Below are 20,521 nucleotides of genomic sequence, written 5' to 3'. Positions count from 1 at the left end.
TCATTAGAGTGCGGTATCAGGAGGATGCTCCGCTTTGTAAAAAACAGTCATGTAAACCTGTCAGTCAGCACGAGCAGTAGCAAGGCCAGAGCAAAGAGTACCTGAGTGCGTAGCTTATGCTACAGCACCTTCCTGACACTTGAACCTGCTGGTACCATGGAGGATGTGGGCCACCGTGGAAAAGTTAACTGTCAACTAAAGGCGGGGGGGGGGGAGAGGGGGCGTCAGAGTAGTGGCTCAGGCCACCAACCTTCCAGGAACCTTCCAGGAGCTCCACCGAGCAAGCCCCGTGAGGCAATACTCTGAATACCCCTCCTCCTTCCCCGACAGGTATACTTGGAGAGTTTGAAATCTCATAAGAGCTCAGCCCTTATTAATAGAAGATCCTTGTTGCAACTAAAATGGTTGTCATCTTAGCAAGAGTAGCACAATAGTGCTCTGTCTTATAAATAAAAGTTCTGGTGAGATACCCAACGTTGAATGCAAAACTAAAAGCGTAATGGGAAGCAGATGGAAAACACACACACACACACACACACACACACACACACACGCTGCCCTCCCACTGCCCCCAACTACCTGGCATAACTGCATGACCTGGGCTCTGGTTGATTCTTTAAGAAAAGCTGTGATTTTTGTAGACATGTGTTTATCAATAGCTAGGTTTGCCATCTGTGGTTCCAATCTAACCAGTCAACATTTATTGATAGATGGCTGTTAATAATGCAGATGTCAAGACAGCTCTAACTTGAACCTCAGCAAATTTCAGTTATTTTTAGGCCAAAAGGAGACATTGAGAACTTTGCTTAGATCTGTTGGGATAAACTTTTCTAAAAAAAAAACCATGATGCTTATCCTGCCAGTAGAAGAGCTGAAATGGTTCTGTAGTGTATATAAGCCACTTGGACATAAAACTGATGAACGTATCCACTAAAAACAAACCAAGGAAGTACTTTTTTATTTTGAATGTAATTATTGTTTGTTTCACATACTGCATAGATTTTACTATTCCAGAAGATCCTACTGGATTATTTGTACACAGGATGTTTATTAATCCAGGAAAAGAGCCAAAAGCACTTAGGGATTAATCTTCAGCCTTCTTCATGCTCTTCTGCCTTAGATGGACCCTAAAGTGCATCTCCCAAAAGGCATGAATCTCAAACGAAGGCCAGGCTCAATGGGGTCACCCCTTCCCCTTTTTTCCTTGCTCTAGTATCTTCAATGTCAGAATGTTTTCAGCTTAGGACTTTGCAATCCTGAAGCAAGTATCTCTTCTTGAAGCTGCACGGGCAGGGTTCAGTGGCTCTCATGACTGAAGTGAAGAGAAGCAGTGAGTCTCATGATCAAAGGAGCAATTTAGTCAACTTCATTTTGCTTCTGAAACCCCTTTCTCTGACTCCCCTCACCTGCCAGGGCTAAGGACTCCCATCACTTCTCATACTTACAATTTCTGGTGGTGTGATCAGTTTCCAGCTTTCCCTGGGCCCCCACCTAATCCAGTTTGCCACGGGGTGGTGGAATTAGCAGTGTCCGAGGGGCCCTGGCCTTGAGATTCCAGCCAAGGTCCATCTAATCAAATGAAGCAAACAACCTTTCTCATTTGCCCTGTTCCCTGAGCTGCTGCTGCTGCTTAGAAATTGCCATGCAATTTAAAAATGAAAAATGTTTCATCTCTCAAGATCCTAATTTAAAATGGTTAGGAATGTGGGCCAAGTATTTTCCCAGCGACTCTTGGATTTTTCCCAGTTGTCCTATCTCATTTGCCTGATGTAGGAAAACAGTCCGGGGGATGTCTCTATTACTCCCCGACGCCCACTGCCTTGCTCCCACCCCGTTCACCTCTTTTCTTTTTCTTCTAAGATGGGAAACTATACTCAGCCACAGTGACTGACTTCCTTGCCATCGATGCAGTCATTTACCGGAGTCTTGGAGACAGCCCGACCCTACGGACCGTCAAGCATGATTCCAAATGGTTGAAAGGTGAACAAACAATTAAGAGGAGGGGTGTGAGGGGGAGATACGTAGCTTGAGGGAGATTTAGAGCCTGGACAAACTAGACCGTAGTTTCATGTTAGTAATGGCTTTTTTTTTTTTTTTAATTTTATAAAGATTTTTATTTATTTATTTATTGAGAGAGAGAGAGAGCACGAGAGGGAAGAGGGTCAGAGGGAGAAGCAGACTCCCCGCTGAGCAGGGAGCCCGATGCGGGACTCGATCCCGGGACTCCAGGATCATGACCTGAGCCGAAGGCAGTCGCTTCACCAACTGAGCCACCCAGGCACCCGGTAATGGCTTCTAACAGACAGGAAGGTGGCAGTGGCATCTTTTGCCCCAACTGATTTCTTTACCTCCCCAATTCACTTCCCATGAGTTTCTGGAGTATTAACACAAGGGCCAGTGCCACTACAAAAGAATACAGTACATTCATCTTTCCTGCCTCGAGCTCTCGTTTCAGAGTCTAACATGAAAAGAACTGAACGTTTCATTCATGGAAGGGAACAGGGGACTGGAAGGTGGTGGGGAGCAGGAGAAAAGCTATTCACAACCGTGAATGAGTCAGGGTTCACGAGGAGATGTGTACAAAATCCCTTCTGCAATACAGGCATTCCATTGTGGAAAATAAAATTAGAGACATACGAAAATTCATTTATTCTTCATTGTTCATTGCCACCACTTCTGAAAGATGGAATTTGTAGGCTCGAGTGCCTTCTGGAATCACCAGCACTTGCATGTGTGGTCATTAGAAACAGTTCGTGTTAACCCCATGTCTAATGGCCCTACACTTTCAATTAATATCATGTCTCTGGTTGCCACTGATTTGAAGTTCTTTTAACTCTGTGTGACATGTCCCCAATTAAAATGCCATTTGCCCACAGAACCATACTTTGTCCAAGCAGTGGATTATGGAGACTACATCTACTTCTTCTTCAGGGAAATAGCAGTGGAGTACAACACCATGGGAAAGGTAAGGCGGATAGAAGTCTCACTCAGACCAATGTTGTTGTGAATGACCTTGAGAGAAGAACCAGAAATCTAATCCCAAGGTCATCATTTCGAGAAGACTATGCCAAAGACTGGTGGCAGTGAACACAGTCCTGCCTCAGAGCGCTGTGAGCCTTTTTCAGAACAGTCCCAGATCACAGGGAACCTCTGAAATATTTCTACTGAAAATGTAATCGACAGATGTTTGGTTGATTTCACACTGAGTCTCAAGTATCTTGAGAGGTGGTTTCCAGGTATACTCATCATTTTTTTTCTTTTTAATGGAGTTGTTCCACAGAAGGAGAGTAAATACCCAGCACCCTTAAGCACACTGAGAGTCTTGATTGTCTTTATTGCAAAAAACAGGAGAACACTTACGGGATGTCCACATCAGTTATCTTTACCAGAGAGTAGATCAAGGTCACAAAGCTGGAGGGCACAAATTCAGTGCCAGGGTGGCTCACAGGGTTAGCGGAATTCGGAGCATGAGATTCAGGGCCCAGAGGCAGCCAGTGAGGATGGCAGAGATGGCGCATACAAAGCGTGCTTTTGTTTGAGGAAATAAAAAGCTAAGCAGTCTGTATGGAAATGAGTTTATCTGGCTGGGAGCTGATCCCCTGAAGGATTTATGGCTCTGTACTAAATGCCACAGCCTTATCTTTCAAAACATGCTGTTCCAATGAGTCTTCCTTCCCCCCCCCCTTTTTTTTGCTACTAATTTTAGAAACACGGGATTAAATTAAGCACCTTGTTATTGTCTTTCTGTTTTCTAAGAAAGGCAAACTCTACGAAGATCTCGCCAAGTTGACTGCATTTCATTTTCCTGGTGTGTTTTTCCTCGGCAGGTAGTCTTCCCGAGAGTGGCTCAGGTTTGTAAGAATGACATGGGAGGGTCTCAAAGAGTCCTGGAGAAACAGTGGACGTCCTTCCTGAAGGCTCGCCTCAACTGCTCGGTTCCCGGAGACTCTCATTTTTATTTTAACATACTCCAGGCGGTCACAGACGTGATTCACATTAATGGCCGTGATGTTGTGCTGGCCACCTTTTCCACACCTTATAACAGGTAACCGTGCCCTAGCAGCGCTGACCTCACCGGTCCTTCTGGGCTTCCCTTTCTCGCGGGGGGTGGGGGGGTGGGGGGGGAATGTCTCTCCCAATGCGCAAGATTCACAACTGACACCAAACGCGCCACTCGCTATATGTAGCTGCAAAGCACTTAACACTCCATTCTCATCAACAAATTAACAGTTATAAGCATTATTAGATTAGGATTTTAGGGCAAGTAATTAGATAAATTATAACAATATCTATTTATATGCCTGGCGTGGAAACACATCTCGTGTTATTTCTAAATCTCTCCAGTAGTACTGGAAACTGAATACTGTTGCCCTCTTTTTACACCTGAGGAAACTAAACTCAATTCTGTCACCTGGTCCCAGTAGTCAGGAGATGAAAGAGACACCCTTAGAACTCAAGAGCATGCCTCCTTCCTCCTCAAGGTCATCTAACGTTCTGTGTGACTTTTAATATTTCTATGACTGGATCGATTACCTTTTGAAGTGAAAACACTGAAAATGTATTTAAAGGCTACAGAGTGTGCAGGATTCCGACGAGTCCATCGTGCGTCCAACCTAAGGCACCCTAGTTATTATCTGTCCGAGGAACCTAGACTCCCAACGACCACTGACTCCGAGGGCTTGAGTGAGGACTTACAAGTCATGAAACAATGTACCTAGAAATACTGTCAGCCTGTTCATTCCTGGGTTCATGTTTATTTAAGCTAAGTCTTTGAGTAATCAAATGACGAACTAAAAATTGTTCCTGGGGCAGCAGAGATTAAAAAAATAGGAGGAAGGCAGGCATGAGTTCTTCCAGACCTTAAACCTTAGAGTCCTAGCTCTGCTGTGTGAAAATGAGCATAACCAGGCATGGTCATAAAACCTAAAAACAGGAACTTCATTCTCATTTCTGTGGAGAACTTGGGATGTTCTGTACTGTCTTCCTCTGGATACACCCCATTAAGGGTCTGGATCATCCTTTTTATCAAGACTTTTAAGAAGCTGATGGGTATCTAGATGACAGGCACCTGCATGAGGAGACTGGAGCACAGTGCGTAGAAATGCTTACTAACTAGGGAGAGTCTGGAACAGAACATGCCAAAGGACGCGCTCATGTTCCTCAGTTATCTGGAGGACAAGAGTCAAGAGCTCTCCATCGAAGACAGATGAAAATATGAATCCATATTGCAACGAGAAGTATTCAGTTCCATCTAAGTGAGCTCTAAGCATCTGCAGGGATTTTTAGACTAGAGAATAGAAAAATACAAAAATCCAGGCTGTGACTGTTCATACTTTGGAACCCAAGTATGTAGGACTGTTTAAAAGAATCTGTCTTGGTACGTGGGAATGCAGGGGCTAGAGGAATTTCAAAGCACATTTCTAGTTTGTTTGGGGAGGGGGGTTTTGAGGGTGAGTTACTGTGTAATTATAATACAGGAGTAGATTCTTGTATATTATAGATACTCCTTTTAAAGTATTTTCTTAAAAGTCCCCAGGAAGCCCCCAATTAGTACATGCTTATGCAGTCTCAGAAACCTTATTTGTTCAGTAAAATCAGAAAATGATAACAATGCACATACCCATTTTCATCTATTAATTAGAGTCTGTCTCTGGTTTCATCCCTCTCCACCCCCATCCTCCACACATGCAAACTTGGTCGTGAAGGGCTGTTTCAAGCCCTTGAGGTGCTCCTCTTTGCCCTGGGGATAACACCCAAGTTCCTCGGTAGAGCACACAGGTCCCCCCATGGTCAGGCTATCTCCTCTTCCAGCTCCACAGGCCTTACCGGATGGGGCTAAACGTGAGCTCTCGGGTGTGCTGTGCCCATTGGTGCCCTACTCTGCCAGGTCTGCCAGTCCCACCAATGCATATCAGCCGAGGCCCTGTGTTCTTTACTATGGAGCATTTGCTGGAGTTTAGGGATTCCGTAAATATACACTGAAGGAACAGAAGGTGGGAAGAAAGGATGAATGAAGGAAAGATGAAGGGAAGGGTGGGAGGGAGTAAAGGAAGGAAGACGAAAGGATTTCACAAGTGATTCTAACCTGGGGAAGACTGATTATCAAACTCTAGGGTAACTTTAGTTATTATGAGATGCCCCATAAAATACTTCAAACACTGATCCTGTTTGTCATAATATTTAAAGTAAATACATATACCTGTTACTTTTTAAAAAGGGAGCTGTGAAGAGAGTTTTACAAAATTAATAAGTAATGCTAGGGCTCTGAGATTCCACAACCGAAGGAGATCACTGCCATATCTACCCAATTCTGTGCACAATGTATATATATTCTACATATTTGAAAATTCATCCCGCCACCTTATTTTAAACAAGCTTTCTAATCCTCTCCCTAATTCTTGCTTTATTAGTAATACTTCAGTAACTGTGTTATGAAATTAAAGATGGCAGAAAATTCCCCTAATCACTTAGGAAGCGATTTCTATATCCTTTCAATGTTTGCAAAATCAAGACTAAACCAGTCTCTCTGCCCTGGGTAATGTTACCACCCTGCAAAGCGCCCATGTCTTGGCCCGGAGGCTCCTGCCCATGCAATGGCCACTACCTCAAAGCCTGGTGAAAACTCTTGGCTGGCTGGTGCCTGCAATTTATTTGATCAAAATCAAGGAATGACCATAGTTAAAAACAAACATGGGTTCAAATGAATGAATAATTCATGCCTTCTCTCCATTGATTAAAAAAATCCCCAAGTCCTTTGATGAGCACCAGAGAAGGATGTAATTATAGGTAGAGATTACCACCATTATTATTATTTAGCACTTAATAGAGCATTTTATTTGCAAAATGTTGGTGCTTTAGAGACTTACGTTGTTTCATCTCATGCAAATAAATAGGAAGTAAAACTTAAAATGGGCGGTGACGAACAGAAAATAAGCATGCTCTCCCCACACATACATTCTCACTCCTGGGGTCCCTGGCTGGAGAAACCGAATTCAAAGAAGCAATATGTGGACAGGTGAGACACTTTTACTTCAAATGTACACCAATATTAGAGATGCAAAATGTTTTCCAAAGATTTTATCTTTAAAGTTAGTGAGTGAAAATTCAGGGAACTTCTGAACCTTCTAAACCACCAGTTATAAACAAATGCAGTTCCAAAAGCAATAACAACACGAAGAGGTTTTTCTCTATGAGTTTGCTGTTAAGCAGTCCCTTCTTTAAAGCCACCGACGCAAACTTGATTCAGAGAAACGTTCGCTGTGTATCCTAGGCTCCCTTACAGTATCAGGGTGCGAACTTTAAATTTCTAATGCCCGTAACAGGAGAGTTGCTTCGGAGTCTGCTTTTCCAAGCTGCATGCATAACTGTTTGGAGAGTAACGCTGTGTGAAATGTTACGTTACAGCATCCCCGGGTCAGCAGTGTGTGCCTACGACATGCTTGACATTGCCAATGTTTTCACGGGGAGGTTCAAAGAACAGAAGTCTCCAGATTCCACTTGGACACCAGTTCCTGATGAACGCGTGCCCAAGCCCAGGTATGTGTAAATATTTATGTGGTGATTCTGAACGGCGAGAAGTGGGCAGCTTGGTCCTCTGACAGTGAACGTCTTAAAGAACTGCACACTGGCGCCTTCCAGGGGGCCCCAGAGACACAAATGCTGGAACAACAGAAAGCCCTAGGAAGCCATTTGCCTTCATCTCCTTAACCTAAACTCAGCGTTACCTATAGTTATATTCAAAACGACGCTCGAGTCTTCTACTTAACCTCTATCCCTGTGGCTTATCCAGTGTAATCCTAGGATGATGGGAAGCATCCAGTGCAGCCCCGCTGCTGTGTATCTGAGAAAATGGGAGGCTCGGAGAGGCAGAATGTGTCTTGTGCAAGAGCACAGATCTGAGTAGGTTATTTCCACCACTCCACCCTGCTTCCCCGTCCCTTTTATAGAGACCCATGTCCTTACACCCTAATAAAACGTGAAATATACATGGTGATCCCTGGATTCTGTAACCAGCCTGGATCGGAGCTGCGTCCAGGACTCTGGGGCAAGGGCAGGTAGAGACCAGTGGGCACAGTGGACCATCCCGTTTTCTCTGCTCTACCAAGTTCTAGTCTGTTGTGGATCCAGAAACAGTCCATATCCCTCCACCAAAATGTAGAGCCCCAGAACCATTTTCATGGAAAACCTGTTGTCACAGGACAATGCAGAGACTTCTTGGTCCTCTATAACCTCTGGGAAATCTTCACACTAAGCCAGCTAATTCATTCTCTCTCCACGGACAGGATGAAACTCTCCCCGCCCCTGCACCTGCCCTCCTCATGTGCACACACCGCACATTTCCATTATAACACATGCCATCTCAGTTCTATAGAAGAATCTGTATGTCCAGCTTCCTCCACCGAATTTGTGGGCTCCTGCAAAGAAGCCCAATATCTTCATTTTTTGGTTTGCAGCCCTCTCCTCCAACCACCAAACCCCCCACACAAAATAACCCCGTCCACTTAATTGAACTGACTTTGATAACATGAACCACTCTACCCAGGGGGGAAAAAACCTCTGTGGTTCATCCATCTTCATCACCTGAATTATCTGCTGTGTGTATACGGTTACTCACGGAGAGCAGACTAGGTGCAAAAAGCACACTAAGGCAAGCTCAGAGAGATCCTCTAAAAGTCACTTCACTGCCTGGGAATGTTAGCTACTTTCTAGATAAGCAGGAAGGGGAGGTACAGTTGAGGAATGAGGTTTCAGGGAGTACTTATAGAATATGCCCCCCTTGGTGTATGAAGATGGTGTCAGTTGGCTATGGCCAGGACACATACTTTGACTTTCTAACGGTGGCAATGTGTTTCTCCCAACCTTCCACGTGCTTCCTCATTCCTCTGGCCGACATCAAGATGCTTTCACGAGGCTGGCTTGGTTAGTGCCATAAAATGGTGTGTAAATGAGGCCAGATCGTGCCAGTGCTATCAGTGTCCAGTGTGCTTTCCTGAACCAGCAGGCAGAGCCGGGCTGTGGACAGGACTGTTGTCGGTGTTTCCCTGACCTGACTTTACGAGGCTGTCCCTTGACTCCTGAAACCACGGAATTGCTTGTAGAAATGACTTTTCGCTGTCACTGTTCAGAAATCAAGAAATGACCTTTCGGGAGAGAATCTTCAGTGTAATTGTAATTTTCATACCTGCCCAAATCAAGTAAGAACAATAAAAACAAAACTGCATGTTCTCGGACCCCCGGTAAGGGGAGCTGGTTACAGCGAGCCGTGCCAGCTGGCCACTACATCCGTGCCGACGTCAGCTGCATTCTCTCCTCCCGTAGAGCAAGTGCCTCAAGAACGTCCCGCACGGTTTTAGGACAGGTAGCAGAGCCTGGGGCACGTGGGCGAAGCACACACTTCCTCCCTTGTTTCAAGCTCCATCAGTGTTTGGGGGGTTTGTGCTTCTGGGGGTAAGCCAGGCTGCCCCCGGCTGAAGCTGAACTGCCCTGGCTGGAGCTTCTGTACAGAATGAGGCGGCGGCCGGGAGAAAATCTAAGCATATTTTATTTGGTGGCATTCTGCATCGTTCCACTTCCTCTTTTCAGCCTACAGTATATTCTCCCTCATGCCAGATGCTTAGGGAAGCAGTTCGTTCAAAGAATTTGCCATAAGGCATGAAAAAAAGCTCCCTCCCTTTGTTTCTTTTTAGGCCAGGTTGCTGCGCTGGCTCATCGTCCTTAGAAAAATATGCAACCTCCAATGAGTTTCCCGATGATACCCTGAACTTCATCAAAACGCACCCACTCATGGATGAGGCTGTGCCTTCTGTCATCAACAAGCCATGGTTCCTGAGGACGATGGTCAGGTGGGTGTCAAGCAAATCACGTCCAAAATGGATTTTTCCCTACTCCATCTCATGTTCACAGAACCTATTGGTGGATCATGATTTGAAATGCCACAAACATCTTCTGTTATCCTGGGCATTGGTTCAGCTATGAAATGCTGGCCAGTTGGGTGCCTGCCACAAAACCCCCATCACCACATTCCCAGTGAGATGAGTTCTGATATTTTCAGGCTAATTGGACCCATGCCAGCAATTAGAGGTAACAAAGATATCTCCTTCCGGGTGAGAGTCTTCTGGGCAAAAGCAGAGAAGCAGTGAAGGAGAACCAGTCCATGGATGTGGATACCTGTTTGGTTGGATATGGTTGCAAAGCATGCTCCAGATTCCATCCAAGTCCTGCCCCCGGCTCGTTAGCTGTCACACAGACCAGGGATGAGCGACACTTGCACAAGTACGCAAGCGTGAAGGGTTCATGCTGTGCCATTTGCAACCTGAAGGGGTGGCCAGAGAAGGGGCAGTTGGTTAGAAATCTGTGATAGCGTTAAATACTTCTTCTTGTATTTCTTTAGAGCTTATTTCCAAACTATTCCATGGGCTTTCCCAAGCGCCATCTTGTTGGCGGCAGTCATCAAACAAAATGTTATCCAACTTTACCACCATTTTTAAACGGTGACTTTATGGGAAGATGTTAAAAGTACTATAATGGCTCTTGCCCATAAAATGGAAACTGTGGTATATAACTTGCAGGAGGGTCCGTGTTTTCTGGTTTCTGCCAAGGCGCCTGGCACAAATGGGTATCCATGGAGTGGTGAAGAGCTGAGAGATACCCAAGAAAGATGGCGCCTGATAGGACTTATTGAAGGACTGATGTCCTTGCCCTATGGCTTTAAATGGACCTTGTTTGGCTTGCACGTCCTCGTATTTATTTATAGTGCCATCAGCACACCACTTTCCCATCCTTCAGAACTTTCCCAGCCCCTCTACGTACACTTGGAAAGCTTTCCAATCTGACATTCTGCTGACAAGGCTTTGCACCTCAGAGGCAGAGTATGGAAAACTGGTAGCTGTTGCTTTTCTTTTCAGTGTTAAATGAAATGTTAAATGAGTTGGGTTAGTAGTATTTCTTCCCCTCTTCCTGGGAGACCTCAGCCCTTCCTTGCTGCTCATGGAAGAGATCATTGCTGAGCGGTTTCAGATGGTTATGGCTGTCTATATGTTATGTGACTTGGCCTCCACAAACACATACCTCCATCCTCCCCTTGGAGCCACACTAATGCTCTGCATGTGGAAATAAAGGACCAGAACAGCTTGAGAACATTATCTCTATGCACGTATTTTTCTTGAGGTTATTACTAGAAAGCTATGTCACAATTGTTTGAAGTGGAAAAGGGGACCCTTTAGTGACAGACCGACAAAGATATAAAAACTGTGATCCTGTCATTTTAGATACCGCCTGACCAAAATTGCGGTGGACACTGCTGCCGGGCCGTATCAGAATCACACTGTGGTTTTCCTGGGATCAGAGAAGGGAGTCATCTTGAAGTTCTTGGCCAGGATAGGGAACAGTGGTTTCCTAAATGACAGCATCTTCCTGGAGGAGATGAGCGTTTATAACCCTGAAAAGTACGTAGAATCTTCGGCTCTTTCTTAGTGATTATTTGTCGTTATGATCCTTTTGATTCAGAGAAAATCTGAGGATAGGAGACTTCAGTTTTATGCGTTTTTGGGTGACTTTTAATAGTTTGTAAAAAATGCTTTAATACTTAAAAAGCATTATTTTCTCCTTGCCAATAACGTGTGTGTTTATCCAGACACACACACGCGGGGCGGGGAGGGCAGCTTAGAAGATCTGTTTCACCTTGGGCGAGGGCAGACTAAGATACCGCCTGCGGGCGGAGGCGGGGTGGGAGGGGTGTCGGCAGGAGGAGGACTGACTCAGAGGGGCCGTGACCGTACCAGCCTCCCTCACCCCCTTAGGTGCAGCTACGACGGAGTGGAGGACAGGAGGATCGTGGGCATGCAGCTGGACAGAGCCAGCGGCTCGCTGTACGCTGCGTTCTCCACCTGCGTGGTAAAGCTGCCCCTCGGCCGCTGCGAACGACATGGCAAGTGTAAAAAGTACGTATTTGGCCTCACTGACCATTAGAAAGTCCTAGAACGGAGTCCTGGGTAGCTCATGGTCCTGTTCTTCCCGCAGAACCTGCATCGCCTCCAGAGACCCATACTGCGGGTGGGTAAAGGAAGGAGGTTCTTGTGCCCACCTGTCACCCAGCAGCAGGTAAGGAGCCTGGGCTGCGGAAGAGCATAAAACGGCCCTCAGCTGCTCTGCATTCTAGACGTACCACCAACTACGCTCCCACACACCCCTGCCACCGAGCCTGTATGCACAAACCTCACCAACGGGACTGCCAGCCGTTCTGCTTCCTTTTCCCATTTCATAGAACACGGCGACATCGCACGTGGCGGATTTCCAATAGATTAATCATCTGTCCTCAGACTGAGGAAAAACACAGAGGAGAGAAACACAGTGGGCTTCTAAGTATTCCCCGGAGAGAGGGACAAGAAGGTGTATGCCTTGATTGCAGTGGTGTAAGAACAGCAGAGAAAAGGAGCAATAGGGTCCCGATTAGATTAGTGCCATGGTCTGTCTGACCACAGCAAAACTGGTTCCTCTAATGGACCATGCAGGGCCAAGAAGAGATCACAGAGCATTTGTTAAGCAATGCGTTTGTACTGCAAGGATGGTGTATGCATCCAATAAACCATTCTCCTGCACTGAAGAACTGTTGACCCCATTACTCGTTAGGGAGTCAATTCTTGGCAGTTCTCCAGCCGATCAGCTAGATCAGGCCAGTCCATCATGCCTATGATGTTGGTGCTTAAAACTGTTACCCTGCTTTAAATGCTGAGATGACATTAAAGGTTCCCCCTGCCCGTCTTTACTTTAGTGGATATGAAATCCAACGCACATCCTTGACAACTTATGGCAACTCAAGGAAGGTGCCATATGGCAGCACAGTTCTGTATGAGCCATTCCTTCAACGTCCCCAGATCCAAGAGGGCAAAGAATCATCTTGCCTTCACTCTGAGCCTCCTCTCCCATTTTAGAATAGCTGGACAGGCAGGAGAGCGTATCTGATGACCACCACATGCATAATTTGAGGGAAAGTATTCCCACAAACACAGCTCATGACAGTTGTAAAATCTGACCTGGAAATCTAATACAAAGGACTGACTCACTATACATGATTAGACCAGCTTCACAAGTAGCAATACTGACATATTAGTGTTAGAGCTTTGTATCTTTTCATGGGAACCCTTGAGGTGAAGGAGTAAAGATCACAAATCACAGTGAGGAAAGCTAAGAAATGACCTATCTCCTTCCTATATTCAAGGTGTGACTGATTTTTAAAAATCATTTTTAAGTCGGGGCGCCTGGGTGTCTCAGTCAGTTAAGCGTCTGCCTTTGGCTCAGGTCATGGTCCCAGGATCCTGGGATTGAGTCCCTCATCGGGCTCCCTGCTCAGTGGGGAGTCTGCTTCTCCCTCTACCCCTTCCCTCCCCCACTGCCTCTGTTCAGTTGCTCTCTTCCATAAATAAATAAAATCTCAAAAAGAAAATAATTTTTAAGTCAACATGTGAACTCCAAAATTGTTCCCTTCAGGATCTACATCTATATTTCATTGTTCAAAACATGTGGAATTCTCCTTGGAAAACAGCCTTCAGGGCCTGATGAATCCTGGCTTTCACTACCACTGAAAATCTTTATCCTTTGAATATGAATTTGATTTTTAATAGAAAAAACACTGGAAAACAAACATGGTGAAGGATTCAATCAAGGTTGTGACTTTCCAGATAGTTTTCCTAAATGGTCCATAAAATAAACTCTAAGGCAGTTTCAATGATGCTGTGAGAAGCAGCATGGAGCTCCCCCCCCCCCCCCCGCCGCAAAAAGGACAGTACTCCTCTGAGTGAGTCCAGTGTGCTTATTTTAAAAAATCAAAATAGATATATTGAGATTGGTCTTGTTATACACCTTGTGCAGCCCAATGGTGACCAAATGGGTTTGAAAGAAGAGTGAGCTGGTGGGGGAGCATGTGGGTAATACTGCCGAGTCACAGGGCCACAGAGTCTCGGGGGGGGGGGGGTCTCAGCACAATCCACCACCATGTCCCATCCCCTCAAGGGTGCTACATGCCCCCCAGCCATCTGTTCCTTGGAACACTCTGTTAAACAGGTCATTTCTACACAAAGAAATAGATCAAGGTCTAGGAAGGCAGTGCTGGGGTCAAAGCAAAAGTAGAGAGGAAGAGACTTTTTTTTTTAATTTACAGATTTCTACATCATTTATAAAGAGTTATGTTAACATTTAAACTTTTTAAATGTTTAAGAAATGCTCAAAGAATCTGTAAAAGGAGGATATAAATAATCCGCCAACTAATTAACTTCCTGAATAATATCGGAATCAGCAGCTTAAACCCTGGCTTCTCTTCGGAGAGTCACATAAGACTCGTTTCTATAAACTTCGGAGACAGATTTCCCAGCCGTTATCTACTTCTTTTTCTGCACCTGCCACTCAATTTATCAAACCGTGTTCATTTCTGTAGTGAAACTTCAGACTCGTTCTGGAGTAAGGACTTGCATTATTGAATTTGTTTCTTTCTTCTCCCTGCCTCCCCCCCTTTTTTTAAAGACTGACTTTTGAACAGGACATAGAACGTGGCAATACAGATGGCCTGGGAGACTGTCACAGTAAGTACAGCTTTTTATCCATGTTCATCTTTGTGCAAAGATCCTTGGGTCGGATGGCCCAGAAACATAACGCCACATGTGGGGCTGGGTGCGGCTGGCACTGAGCCAGGCAGAAGTAACAGAAATCATCTTCTAAACATCCGATAAAGAAAACAGTGTGTTGCAGAGCCAGTGCCCCCTGTGCTGTTGCTATAAAGGCTGTGGAACCAATTCACTCCAGAGGATATTAATTATAACCAAGCAGTAAGTTAGATCAGCATTTCCATTAGAAAACTGGTCTTGTTATTTTAAAAAATGTGTTATCGCACCGTAATTTTTAGCCAAATAATAAAAAGATTGATCGCTGTTACTCTAGCTTTCTAATTGAATGGGAGGGTTTTGTTCTTCTCAAGCATATCGCCTAATAAAAGTAATTATTTTTTTAATTAGATTTATGTCTGTTACCATTCGCCTTAGGAAAAAACTTCCGAAAGAACCCACAAAGTACAAGATGACTCAAAATAACCTTTTTTATAGGAACTAGCCTACTATGCTTACCTCGGAGTTCATTTCAAAAGTTAGTAAATGGTAACATTTCAGTTGGAACTTCATATAAAAGATGCTGGTCAAACATCTGCCCAGTTGCCCTCTGATCTGATTAACATGGGTATTCTCCTGAAAATGTTTACTAATGCTAAGTTAGAGAATAATGCCACTCTCTTGGAAAATAGTTCGCAGTGTTTCAAAGGTTACATATGATGATTCTAGGAAGCTTACATTCGTTCAAAATGGCACCCCAAAAACAGCCCCTAGGGGAATGAAACTGTATTACTCTGATACCTGGTTCTATAATGGAAATCATGGGTCAAACTCTCAATCTTTGGGCCATGAGTACTGAAATCTCAGACTCTAAGGTTCCAAGTTTCTACCTTACCTTTTTTTGGAGATCAAATATTATCCAATAAAGAGGACTACGGGCAGCCTCATCTCCGAATTCTTTGCTGTATTTTTTTGTTTGCAAATATTACATATTGGCAAAAGCTTCTTATTGGGTCTTGAAACACAAAATTTATGCGTGAAGAAATCCACATAGGAGACTGTTACCACCAAAAGGCCCGCGTTACTTGTGTGCCGTCAAACAGTTTGATGTTTGATCAGTGGATCTTAAATCATGTTAATCATGTTGGTGCCTTATGGCTCCGTTTTCAGGGAAACAAGTTCTGGTTTGTGTGTGCGTCTGTGTGAGCAAACTTAATGAGCTGACTTCAGTGAATAATTTTCTTCCTATTTTTATGATCTGGTGGTATGGGCATCTGTAGAAAATAGGGGTGTCAACTGGGACTGGATAACTGAACGGATGAAAGCTGTGAAATGGTTGTTACTGTCTCTATCACGTGTCCACAACACCAGCAGGCCCACGCCACCTGTGTGTTTTTGGACAAAGGAACCGAAGGAAGCCTCTGTATCTAACACAGGGGAGAGCCTCAGGTCCCCAACCCGTGAACTACTCTTCAATCTCAGGGGGCAAGCCTCTGTGTTTTCGTGGGCTACCTACCCTTGAACTCGTCCTGGTGAGGCACTCAGGGTACACAGCTCAGGGCAGGAGGAACAACTGCCCCTCGCTGCCTTTCTTAGCGGCTTCTCGAAGGCTCTCTCTGCTCCTGCTGCAGCATGACCTACTTCTGCTAGCCATACCTGTTCACACAAAGGCATTCAGAGGATTTAGATAACTGGTGCACAGTGACTCCTGAACAGGATTTTTAGGGGAAATGAGGAAATCCTAAAGAGTCAGTGTAAGAGGCTGAGGAGCAAGCTGAAATGAACCAGCGATGTGACCTAGACACACCGCGCGCGCGCGCACACACACACACACCTATGTGTGTGATTGAGAGGATGACACGAGAGAGAGCATAAAGACAAGAGTGTTTTGTAAGTGTGGTCCAGGTGTCACTTCTTTTACCTGCATACACGTCCGTCTGTATAGAGTAAGGCCTCAAGTCCCAGAATCACGTATAACCACAGTTCCTTTTCTAACTCTTGCTGTTTCTTTGAGCCTTGGCAACAAAGGGCAGTGACTTTGAGGAAACTCACTCGGGGAAGAGATAGAGGAGTGTGCAATCAGACCCGATATAAAGTGTCTTGTATTACACGCAGAAATTAAAAAGCACTTTCTCAGTACTGGGGATCACATGTTAGCACAATTCTGCGTTAGCTCATTCCTACTTATTGATGTAAGTCACACTAAGCAGAGTGTTAAACATTAAGTAACCTTCTCCTCCCTTTTGTCTTCCAGATTCCTTTGTGGCCCTGAATGGTAAGGAAGATATTACTCATAATTTAATATCGATGGAAATCTATGTGGGAAATCCTGTTTCACTAATCCTCTTGAGTATTTTCAAACCTTAAGTTTCTTTTTTAATTAATTTTTTATCCTCATTATTTTTTTATAGACATTTCAACTCCTCTTCCAGATTATGAAATGTCTTACAACACAGTATATGGTCAGTTTATGGACTTTTTTTTTTTAATTCTAAGCCACTCATCCTGTGGTAGTTTATAGTTTCCATCCCTAAACATCATGGACCAGATTCTTTGTTACTTCAGGGCCCCAATTCACTAAAATTATTTATCATTTTCACAATGCTTCAAAACTCACTGCCTATGAGAGACAATTGACATAGGAGACTGGTTCCTACATTTTTAATCCACAAAACATGAAATTTGCCAACGTTAGGGAATTTGGTGAATACACTTAATGAGTTCTTGAGGTAGAAGAAATTGCTTTTGGACTATGAGTATATCCAAGATAAAACAACAGTGCTTATAAGTAATAAGCCATAGCTCTTAACTGATAGAGTACCATTCCCCAAAATGCTGACTTTCAGGGCAGGACCCTCTGCAGGGGGAAAAAAATCTACACAGCATGCAGAGACCAGTTCTTACGAGGCAAACCTTTCCGACATCACATGAAAATTAGCCATTTGAAACTTAAGTTCACAAAGAGTATGAATATTTAGACATATTTTCAGGGAGAGTTCTTCAGAATGTATACAAGGAAGAGTGACGCAGTGGAAATGATGTGCAAACAGGATCTATCCCATTGTTCCTGCTCTGAAATACAAGACAATACATTAAACAAAGCTATGAAACATAAACAGAATATTCTGAGCCCTTTATAAGAAAAATTGAAATGCAATTGAAGTGTTCCATTGCTATTTCTCAGAGTTCCCCCAAATGTTTATAGGGCAAACTATTCAAGTGTTTTTTAAATATGAAAAACATGTGTGATGAAGATTTAAGCTTTGCATTAGAATGGGGACTAAGAGTTTCACTGATGCGCATTTTATAGCTTTTGTGTTAAAAATACGTTAACAGTAACATTTCCAGGACAGTCTTTAAATGTAGAGGCAGGGGATAAAGGAAGGGAAAAAAAGGAAAGAAAAGAAAGCAAGGCAGGTTTAGGACTGAAGAAATAGTTCAAGATGGCTACAAATGTGTTTCACAGCTCTATGTAATAAACTCTTACTCCCTGTGTCTAATTAGCATAAATAAAAAGCCTCTTTGGAAGTCCTAAAGGCTGTGCAGTCCTAAGTGAGCTGTGCAGATATGGGACACAATGCTTGATTTCTCCTGTTTTCCTTGTGAAGGGAGGCCACGTAAAGCAGATGAGCCCACAGAATTCATCCACCTTTAGTCTCATCTGTTACTCAAGCCAGAATACTGAACACCAACAATAAGAAAAATTTCTCAGGAGGCAGATGTCATCTAGCTTAGCTCACCCTTCAGAAAGAGAACCCACTTAGCATCTGCTCTCCTCCCATATCACACTTTGCAATCATTTCCTATAATTGAATAATTTTTATCAGATGCTGAGGAATTCAGGTCTTAAATCTAATTGAACCGGCTACCTCCCCAGCATTCATCAATTGGACGAAGACCAATTTTAACTCCCAGGTAATTTCTCATATAGAAAGAAGAGTTAAACGATGGGATGCTTTTTAGGAAGAAAAAGTCACCCTCCGATCTATGGATCTCTCCTATTTCCTTTACAAAGGGAAAGGAACTTACTAATTCCTCCATGTTAACATTTTAAGGGATGATGCCTGTTCACCCTCACCTCTTGATCAGTGGCTTCTGTGATGAAACTAAAGAAGAGGTAGAATTTTCCTTTCACCTAATGATCCTATCCATTTTAGGCTAAATCTGTCCAGCGTCAAGTTGTTAGATGATTGACTGACCACCAAAATAAGAACTGGTCCAGACAGTACTTTTGAAAACACGGGAGACTTTCTTTTCACAAACTATTCCAAGAGATGCTTATGTTGGAGTTAAAAAACAAGAATAGATTTCATTAATTCACTCAGCAAATATGTGTTGAGTGCCTACTACAGTGTCGAATTTCTACTGTCAAAGGGAAGACCAAATTGCTGTTTGTACTGAGCATGGGTATAGACTAGGAAGCCGACCGCAAAGTCCAAAATGCACCCACTGTCCCCAGCTGCGCCCTTTGCACGTCCCCCTAAAATGTTCAGTGGCTGAGGGCAGAGAGAGAGCCGTGAGACTCGAACTGCCTAACTCAGAAAAAGGAATCTCTACGATAAATCATGCAATCTCTCTGCTTGGCAAAAGTTCTGTGCAACAGCAGTTCACATACACAAGAACCCCTTTTAGTGAATTGGACCCTGTTTTCCTTCTCTCTCCCTCTCTTGTACTGATTTAGTGTCTCTTGTTTTGTGTCTAATTGGCTACAACCATTGCTAATAGGTAAGAGTGGTTTGAAGCGTCTCTAATCTCTGGAATCACACAAAGACTTGTAGATATAGAGAAACAGTATGATGCATATTAAATTTAACTTCTAAAATCTATTTCTTTGCGTAAGAATAATACATCAGGGGCGCCTGGCTGGCTCAGTCAGCAGTGTGTGCGAATCTTGATCTCAGGGTCGTGAGTTCAAGCCCCACATTAGATGGAGAGATTGATTACTTAAAAAAAAAAAAAAGAATACATCATAAGCTCCACTGATTAAGTTATGACCTTTCATCATGGATTAACAAGACAAAATCATAGGCTCCAAATCTACTGACCTGTAATACCGTATCTACAAATAAATGCCTATTTGTGTAGCATTATTTTGGTCACAGAGTCTCCTAGGGAATGCACAAATGATATAGCCTGTAGAATCAGATTTTAAGAAAGAATATAAGTGACTCCCTTTTAACATTTTAAGCTTGGAGAAGTAGTAATAATAATAATATGCCTCTTTGATTTCAAACTAAGGACTGCTGGTTAATCGTGCTCTTACGAGGCGGTTCTAAAATTTTTGAGAATCAGGTATTGCTTTCTCCGATTGTCTGATTTCACCAGTGACACATGTTGCCTATCCTCAAGCATAAGTTTAAAAGAATACAAACCTCAGGCTGCTCAGTTTTTTTCTTTAATTCTGAGTACATCAGATGCATGGTTTCTCTAGATTTACATATAGAAAATGGGGATGTGGTGGGTATTAGACTAACACTTCAGCAATAGGAAGGAGCTGATTTCTCACATTTGTGTAAAGCATTTTCCTACCTAACTACCATCTGGTCCACATTAATTTCCTCTCATAGCCATAGCTTTCCATTACCAATGAGTTTTCAATGTATTTGCAGCATATGGTCCAGGAAATCTTTCGACGGAGAAATGTGTCCCTTAGGCATATATTTCCCCTAGATTACCGTATTAAGAAATGTTCTCCCTAAACCATACTTACAGCATTACCATAAAACTGCCCCTTGAACAAAGTTAAATTGAAAGTACTCAAAATGCATATCAATTCAGGTAAAAAAATTCTTGCTACTTGGAGAAAAGGATTTCGTTCTCTGCGCCCCCCCCCCCCGCCCCGCCCCGCCCCTTCTAACTCCCTACAAAGTGATTTCTAATGGTTTGCCTAGGCTGGGTGCCGAATTCTTAGGCTGACCATATATCGCGTA

At 43.7% G+C, this 20,521-nt stretch overlaps 1 protein-coding gene across 2 annotated transcripts in view; it reads left to right on the top strand.

Moving 5' to 3' along the window:
- Nucleotides 1-20,521, top strand: part of SEMA6A (semaphorin 6A) — a 57,669-nt gene that overhangs the window by 14,785 nt on the left and 22,363 nt on the right. The window contains exons 7-17 of one of the 2 annotated variants that reach the window (XM_028092650.2): nt 1,861-1,980; nt 2,877-2,965; nt 3,828-4,045; nt 7,405-7,536; nt 9,687-9,842; nt 11,268-11,444; nt 11,799-11,939; nt 12,019-12,099; nt 14,515-14,573; nt 16,846-16,866; nt 17,003-17,053. In XM_028092650.2, coding sequence (XP_027948451.1) covers nt 1,861-1,980; nt 2,877-2,965; nt 3,828-4,045; nt 7,405-7,536; nt 9,687-9,842; nt 11,268-11,444; nt 11,799-11,939; nt 12,019-12,099; nt 14,515-14,573; nt 16,846-16,866; nt 17,003-17,053 — 1,245 coding nt within the window. The remainder of the gene's footprint in view (nt 1-1,860; nt 1,981-2,876; nt 2,966-3,827; nt 4,046-7,404; nt 7,537-9,686; nt 9,843-11,267; nt 11,445-11,798; nt 11,940-12,018; nt 12,100-14,514; nt 14,574-16,845; nt 16,867-17,002; nt 17,054-20,521) is intronic. The other variant, XM_028092651.2, reaches the window with a different exon arrangement.

Source organism: Eumetopias jubatus, unplaced genomic scaffold, assembly GCF_037043125.1.
Source record: "Eumetopias jubatus isolate StellerSeaLion01/CBP00866 unplaced genomic scaffold, mEumJub1_p1.0 scaffold_5, whole genome shotgun sequence".
In the NCBI taxonomy this organism is placed as follows: domain Eukaryota; kingdom Metazoa; phylum Chordata; class Mammalia; order Carnivora; family Otariidae; genus Eumetopias; species Eumetopias jubatus.
Note: the sequence above shows the minus strand (reverse complement) of the source record. Positions and strands in the feature narration are given on the sequence as shown.